Source organism: Anarrhichthys ocellatus, unplaced genomic scaffold, assembly GCF_004355925.1.
Source record: "Anarrhichthys ocellatus isolate YVR2014 unplaced genomic scaffold, GSC_Weel_1.0 scaffold3, whole genome shotgun sequence".
NCBI classification, from domain to species: Eukaryota; Metazoa; Chordata; class Actinopteri; order Perciformes; family Anarhichadidae; genus Anarrhichthys; species Anarrhichthys ocellatus.
In genome coordinates, this window is record NW_022280033.1 from 550532 (window position 1) to 559389 (window position 8858).

Here is an 8858-nt window from a genome sequence, read left to right on the forward strand (position 1 = left end):
CACACACACACACACACACACACACACACACACACACACACACACACACTGAATACTTCACAAAGAATTATAACCGCACACCCAGAAGAGATAAGTGGTGGCGTCAAACACGCAACAAATAAGTAAATGACAGATTGGATCGTGTGTGTTTAAGTGCGTACACATCTGTCTGAATCAAACACAACGACAGGGATGATGGATAAGAGGACACAGCATGACAGGTTAGTGAACAAATATGACCGATCAGACACCATTGCATTCACAATGAAGCATTATCAGGGAAATAAATATCATGCACAAGAGTGTTTAACCACAGGTGTGTAGGACTAGTTTGCACATGTGCAGTAGTGATCGGTCAGGATGTACAGCAGATGTTTTTGTTCCTGTGTAGCTTAAATGAGTTTATGACACTCACTGGTCCTAACCCCAGCCCCTCATGCTGTGTGAGTGTTTTCTTACATTGTGTCCGGTCTGAAGTGGTGCAGCAGGGCGCAGAAGGCCAGTCCGTTCCTCCAGGAGGTGGTGAAGTTGGTGATCTTTACCCCGCGGTAGTTCTTGGTGACCTCGCGGCACCAGACCAGCAGAGACTGGCTGGCGTTGGGCTTTCCTCCCAGAACCGGGCTCGGGACGGGGCTGGGCTGCAGGCGGAGGAGGGATGGGGGATATAGAGGGGGAAGAAGGTTTAGAATTGAATCTTATGGAATATTTCACCTTCACGGTCTGAGTTGCATCGATGCGACATGTTGATGTCCGATTGATAAATAAGAGCTGCTCTTTCGGGTCACACAAGGACAATAAACATGAATAATAATGTGCAATATAACACAAATGATAAATTACTTTAATGTGTTTTTCTATTGGTATTAGAGAAAAACACACCTGTTCTCCAAAACCCTTATTACTTTGCACAAAAGACTGTCCACATTGCCAACCTCCCCCTTTTTCCCCAACGTCTGAGCTCCTTGGATTATTTAATAAAATGTTTTACTTAACAAACCTCCACCCTTCCAATTAGCTAGCTATGCACGCGCACGCACACACGCACACACCCAGTAATGAAGGGTCCTGCACAAAGCAGCGTATGACCGTGGATAATGTAAACATCTTATTAATTAGCCCCGCCTTTGAAGTCTTATCTGGGTTCGAAAGCTTTTCGCCATTAGGAGCGTCTCCTCTCCCAGACTCCAAATCCCACAAATCCTCGGTGGCGTGGAGACACCGGTCCTCCCGACTGACGTCCAGCAGAACCAACGCTATTCTGATTATTCAGCCGGCTGTTCTCTAATCTGTGTCGTGGAGCGACAGATACGGGCTAATGCTCTCAGATCAGTTGGGAGAGAAATGGCAAAAAATAAAAAAGAATGTCACCGAGATGTGATTAAATTCATTAGAGGCCAGTGATCAACACAACACTGTGAAATACGTTCAAATATTTCTATTATATGCAAGACAACGACATCAACATGCGACTTAATTTGGATTGCATGACACAGTGCGTTTAAGGCTTTGATGTCGATAATATGATGTTTTAAATACACATTTAGGAAAATATACAGAGCGGTTTGGTTGAATTGCATTTAAGACACAATCCCTGAAGGATATTTAAGACGTTTTTAATGCTTTCTGTTAGGTGAATATGGCTGATTATGTACTTTCTTGAACAATATTAACTCAGATGACAACAGCCCGGTGACGTTTGATCTCAAAGCACCAGAAGTAAAACCTTGACCTTGACCTTTTAGCAGTGAGAAGTGAATGAAGAGCTGATATTGAGCACCATAACGAGTTAAACCCCGTCGTTAAAAGACACTGAAGGCCCGGAGAAAACACACAGCTCACTACGATGTGACTTCCTGAGTCTGTCATGGCCGACCAACCCCCTCTGTTGGCAGCTTCCTGCTACTGCAAGAACAGGAAAGAGAGAGAAGTGATGGGAGGAGAGACTTTGTCATCAGTGACGGTGTCTTGAAGCCTTTTGCAGAAGCTTATTCAGAGACGTAGGAAAGAAAAAAGTGACTGTTTGATTTAGGAAGTAAAAAGTTAAGGAATTGATTGGTTTGATGACATCACTACGAGAGAGAGATATATGCTTCAGCTTAATGCCACCACACTTAAACCTAATTTTAAGATTGTCTGAACTAAATATTTAACACCGACTCTGTGTGCTTTCAAGCCTCTGACAAGACATGTGGCTGTATTTGCTGTCGACAGATTTTTAAGACACTAAAAAAAAAAATTGGTTTGTAATGTAAACAGGCAAAAAAACACAAAAAAGAGTGAAGCAATGTGAGAGAAGTGTTTAAGGCACCTGGATGTCTCTTGCTCTTCTATTGTTACAGTTTAACCTGTGACCACGAAAAACCCGGAGCACTCTGAGATGCCACAAGGGCCAAATCAGATGAAAGAGACCCGGAGGCCATCTCTAATAGCAAACTCCTAACCTTTGTACCAGTGTGTGTGTGTGTGTGTGTGTGTGTGTGTGCGAGTGTGTGAGTCAGTCTCTGTACAGGGAGACGGTAGCGTGAGCCTGAGGGGCGGACACTTGACATTTCCGGCTCATCTGTTAAAAGTGGGCCTTAACCTTTTCCCCACAGCTTCTCCAGACACGTTTTAGGCGGCCTCGACAATGCCTGCATGCCACTCAGACAAACCCAAGATAGGAAGTCAGAAAGTCGATACCGATTATAACGCGGGCGCACTTACTGTACGGGGATGAGGAGAGGAATTGCTCATCAGTTAACGTTAATATACGAGCGACTAATCTCACGTAATATGTTCAGAATAAGAGATAATTTACGTCCACAAGAATGTCATCCTGTTGGTAAAGCAGAGGACAACTGGAGGAACAAGTTTAGTTCAGACTGCCAACGTTTGTGTGTGTGTGTCAGTAAAACTGTGTGTGTGTGTGTGTGTGTGTGTGTGTGTGTGTGTGTAGAGTTTCAGAGTGGAGTGGTCTTCCTCCAGGCCTTTCCCCCTTTCTGCTTTTTTCAAGTGACGGTTGAAAGTAGCCGTCTAATTTGAGCGCTCTAATTACCTGGGATTAGAGACCAGGTGCTATTAAAGCAATTAGACACACACACACTCCAGTGCCGGAGACCCTGCACCCAAGCCAGCGGAAAAACACACACACACACACACACACACACACACACACACACACACACACAGCCAGTGGAGGAAAAAACAACAGCACATTAGCCAGTGGGATACACAGACTTTTAAAAGGTACACTCTCTAATACACACGCACCTATCGACACAGAAAACAAACACACACACACACACACACACCACCGTGAGCACACACTGCTACGAGGAGGTGAAGTGTTATTTACTCAACTTTGGGCGCTTTTAAAACATTTGTTTAACCCGTGTGTCATCTCAAAGACGAGTCCTTCCTTCCGACCTGACAAACCGGTTTTATTAGAACGAGACTAGCAGTGACCTCGACGTTCATCACAACACAAACCGATGTCATTGTCCCCAATGCGACAGCTGTTCCATTACGCTCTTTTACAGATAAAAGGTTCAAATGTTGAACAAATACCGAATCTTCTTCAACAGGAACTGGCTGCAATTTCCTTCAGACACAAACACAGGAGGAGTGAAATGTTCATGAGGAACAGAAATGCACCCCGACTTATCAAACAGTTTGCTGTCTTGCCTGAAGGAAGGTGTGCACATGTGTGTGTGTGTCTTTTATCTGTCTGTGTGAATGTCACCAGGATGTGTGTGTGTGTGTGTGTGCAACACTGACACATCCATGTAGCCAGCTCGGCTCGAGGGTAGGATTAGCGGAGCGCATCGCCTCGGCCCACAAACATTCCATATTAAAAAATGAAAAGGCAACCTTCATTACTATCAGTGGCACATAACCTCCTCCTCTGCTGCTATTATACACAGCCCTAACAGCCTGGGCGGACAAATACAAGCCACTGACAAGAGATTCCATTATTCCTGATGCCTCGGTGTCAACAACATACATCCGACGGGGCAAAGAAAGAAAAAAAAAAAAATGGAAGGACGGAGGGGGGGAAGGAAAGGATGTGAAAGAGAGAAAGAAGGAGGGTTAAGCTCACTACAATGCCTGAATGACAAGATAGGAGGAAACCTGGGAATGGAAGCAGCCTGGTTCTGTTGTCAGGAGGGTTTCTGGTGTCAGCAATGTGGTTTTTTAGGAGGGTTGGGAATGAGATCTGGAATCATGGGATGAACCATGATATGGAAAATTTGAAAATTGTCAAAGGTCGAGCTTCGGTGTTGAGCAAGAGAACAATTCTGAAGCGAGGTTGGAGAATGTTCCCTTTAGATTTGGGGAGTTTGCCGATATCCACTGTTACTGTACGAGGGCAGAAGATATATAAAATACCTTTTAGAGCAACTCACTGTGAGTAAAAGTACCACATAACGGTAGATCTCTCTAGCAACATCACACATGGTGTAAAATCCTGCAGCATATGTGCATTACAGTACTAACTAAATACTAGATGCTTTATGACGTGAAACTTGTTCATTTAGATTCTCAATTACAAAATAAAGTGATTCATGGAATTAAATGAGTTCATGGCTTCCCCCTGTTAGTAGTTTAGAAGACTCATCGGTTGTTTTGGTCTTTTCTTAGTAAATTTGTCTTATTATTGGTGATTTTTTCATGCTGAAGAAACAAACATCTCTGGTAAACACAAGAGTGAAAGTGGTGCTTTTGTGTAAGTCTTTGTGGAGAATCTTTTTAAGATCTGAATCAAATAATCGATTAAGGGACAACATTGTATGAGTGTTAGTTGACTAAGAATGTCTTTGGTCAAGGACAACTGTAAATAACTTTTTATTAAATAAATTTTCTTCAATGCATATAACTCGTCAGTGCTGCCTCGTCTTTGTCTGCAGTAAGCGGAAGAGTTAACAGTTTTTTGACAGCGGTGAAAATGCTTTTAAAAAGCTAAATGCCAAAAAATATGGATTGAAGCAGAACATTTCATTAGATACAAATATGTTGGGAATTTGAATTATTATATCACATTCCATCACATTTTTTTCAACCATTTCTGACTTCTGGACTGAACGCTCTGCAGTGATTAGAAATGTTTGGACACAATCCTACGTCGTCACCACTGGACTCTACTTCTACAACGAGTATAACACTTTGAAACACTACGGAGCCCGTTTGTAGAAGGTACCAACAACGGTATCTTCACTTCCTGTCTCTCCTCTCAGTGAAACGTGAGAGCGGAGGACATTAATGATTTTAGCGATGCGTCGGCGCTCCACGTTCAAATGTTGATTTAGAATTTGTATGTCAATGTTATGAAACTACTCGGTACAGCACTACAATAACATATCAGACATAAATATTAATGTTTACCTAAAAGTTAAATATATACGGATACACCCTATTGTACTTTTGTATTATATACACCGGCTTTGTACAGTATACTGGTTTGTATGTGTGTATTTTTATGTATATGTGCAGATTGTTGCTGCTTCTTTGTTTTGTATGTAAAGCTTGTGAACTGGTTTTGTGTGAAATGCTGCGATACAAATAAATGAGAACCGACTTGTCAAATAGGCCTGAATCTAAGCTGCTGTATATACTTAATATACTGAAATATTAACATGTATAATACTGTACATGTCCACCTACGTCATGTATGTAAAGCAACATGTCGCATCAGTCAGACAATGTTAATCATGGAATATTTGCACTCTGTGGATAACTTAGAGAAACAGCTGTTCTTTGTTTATGTGTATGTTTGCATACTTTTTAGATCGACTCTTCTTTCACCGACTGCTATGTTCTGGCTTAATGTTTAAACTTACTCTTGTTCAGCTGTGTTGTTTTTATATTTTGTGTACGTGTGAGAGCAATAAAAAGTCAGATTCCTGGTTGGTGTACTCACACCTGGCCAATGAACAGACAAATGTAAACAAAAGTCACATCGCATTAAACACCACTAAGTGACTGAAGAGTGTGGAGGCCATTAAAAGGCTTTCAGACTCACGAAAAAGACACAAGTGAAACGCTTTAAGTGGCAGCTTTGTCTCTCCCTCTGGGGCAAAACGCTTCAATGGAAACTTAACTGGCCTCGACCCAATGACACAAACCCACGACTCTGTGTCCGCGTCTCTCCAATCTCACTTTCATGGCTTCAAAAGCAGTGTCACAGGGTGTCACATTTGAGGAGGTGTTGAATCTCATACTCTTTAAAACTTGTAATCCGCTCAAGGAGCCTACGGCAAAAAAAAAAAAAAGTCCATAGACACACACACACACACACACACACACACACACACACACACACACAAATAACACACACACACTTCAGTAGAAAGGCACACATACTGTACATGTACACACTAAATTGAAGCATACAGTAAAAAAAATGCCTCAAAAAAGACTAACACTGAGCTGTTATCCACACACACACACACACACACACACACACACACACACACACACACACACACACTTGAAGAACATTAATACCTGTTCACATTTAAGAGGATAAAGGTTGGTGCACTTAAGTGGCCTGTCCATCCTGCTACTGGAAGCTCTCGTCTGATTGGCTGGGCTCCAACTAACCAACACGCTCAATTACATCATTATTGCACCTTCAATCAAAACAAGCAATTTGTTTTAATCTGGGCTTTCTGCGTCTCGACCCCTTCGCATTAGAAGAAAACATAAGGAGAGAGAGAGACAGAGAGCGAGAGAGAGAGAGAGACAGAGAGCGAGAGAGAGAAGAATGATCACCTTGCCGTCGTCTTACCCATGAAATTATGCTTTGGATTTCAAACGTTGCCTGCATGAGAGCGGAGGGGAGGGAAGCAAAGTCCAATCAAAAGTTCAATTATGTTAATAGGGATGAGGAGTGGATGGAACAATAGGGAAAGAAGAAGGGGGGGGACAAAAGGCAGGAACAGGAGAGGAGAGCAAATGTAGCGTGAAAAATAATACACATTAACATACAAAGGATATATCGCATTACTGCTGTAATCACAGCGAGGAGGGGCTCCTTCCAAAGAGAGCCGTGAGAGAAAGTCTGTGTGAGTGTGTGTGTTCAGTTAAGTCAGGCATCATTTTATGTGTGTGAACAGGTGTGAGCGATAACTCTTTCCACCTGAGAGCTCACACGGAGGTTGAACATATAGAAAACTTGCTGCTTTTTGATCGAGGCACTCAGCGGCTCTGCCTCACGATAGTTTCCACAATTTATTAACAAATCTTTATGCCCCAAGTAGGAAAATATGCAAATAGAGTGATGGTGATGGTGATGGTGATGGCGGGGGTTGGGTTGCTAGTGATTCGCTCAGAAGCAGATATGCTTCCCATCTCGCAGTGAACCTGCAGGCCAAGACAGAGGCCCTCTCGGCAGTTGGCTACTGAGATGTAAAATGCAAAAATCAGGAAAAAGCGGTTTCCTTTTCCAGGACCATTTCGCTTCCAAAGGCCTATTCTGCTCCAAAGGCATAACCATGCAAAGCAGAACAGGAAAGGAGAGACGAGGCTTTGAAATTGAAATAAAACCCCCCAAAATATTAAATAACAGAGTTCGGAGGAGGCAGCAGACAAAGGAGCAACTGTGCCAGCGTGCAGTGTGCCCACCCGCCCGCCTTGCACGCCTGACGTGTAACACGGGGGGCATAATGCGGTGTAAGCGCTGGCTTTAGCTTGTCATGGAAGCGGCGGCAGCATTACCCACACTCACGCCTCTGCAAATTAGCTTTGGCTGGGCGTGGGACTGGGAAGACACGCAGGGTGGGTAGGTTTGGGATTGAGTGTGTGTGTGTGTGTGTGTGTGTTAGGCTCCAGTTAGGTACAAAACAGGACTACTGATGGTACCGACTGTACGTCCACCTCCATCTCTTCCTTCCTATTGGTTACATCTTTTTCAAAAAATTTAATTTCAACGGTTCAGAGTGAGAGTTCAAAGCCTGTTTTTATGGCTCCACCATCAGTCAGATGCTTCGTTGTGTCACACTTTTTCGTACATGAATTCATGACATGCAAGACGTTTTTATGTACTTTCTTGGTTCATAACCTGCAGCCAACAGGTGACTGTCAGGTCACCTGTTGTGGTCATCAGCTTAAATCCACACTGAATCTCATGCGACTTCAATGCAGCATATTTGTGCACGATTTAGTTTAGAATTAGAAACAGAAAGCAATAATAGAAGAAACATAATTTTGGGCTTTCTGCACAAAATATCTGTAAAGAAGTATCAATCGATAAATAACGAGAAACTGCAGTACAGACATGTTTGAGGCAGTTTAACAACACTGTGTGGTCGTTACTGGACTGAGAGTGAACTAGTGAATCTGTGGTATGTTGTGATGTCACATATTATTAAACAAGCCAATTACCTTCAAATCTTTAAAGGTTCCATATACAACATTCAGAGCACATGTGTCACCATGGAGCTGTGTGGGGGCAATAGATACGCTTTGAATTAAGCACCTTAAAGGTTCTTGTAAAACCCAGAGTCTTAAAGAATCCAGAACAAAAAAAAGAATCTAAAGGCCACTCATCTCTTCGCTCTTCCTCCACCTCCTCCTCCTCCTCCTCCTCCTCTTCCTCAGATAAATAATGAAGCTTTGAGAGAAGGAGGATGGGGGGGGGGGGGTGGCTCTTATAAATCTATAACGTATTAATCTCCTTTAACTGCCATCTTCAACAAACAAATTAGTGGTGCAATGGATTCAGAGATCAGCTGGGCCGATAACGCCGCCATTTATCAATTAATCTAAGCCTGGGCAGGGAAAACTCATTAAGGAGGCCACTTTAGGAATTATGCTCTGCAGGTAAAGAGGCTGACTGAGCCCGTGTGTGTGTGTGTGTGTGTGTGTGTGTGTGTGTGTGT

At 43.0% G+C, this 8858-nt stretch overlaps 1 protein-coding gene across 1 annotated transcript in view; it reads right to left on the bottom strand.

Annotated features, from left to right (window-relative positions):
- ehbp1 (EH domain binding protein 1) overlaps nt 1–8858 on the bottom strand; it is a 132778-nt gene that overhangs the window by 70195 nt on the left and 53725 nt on the right. Inside the window, exon 12 of the mRNA XM_031840771.1 lies at nt 460–638. Coding sequence (XP_031696631.1) covers nt 460–638 — 179 coding nt within the window. The remainder of the gene's footprint in view (nt 1–459; nt 639–8858) is intronic.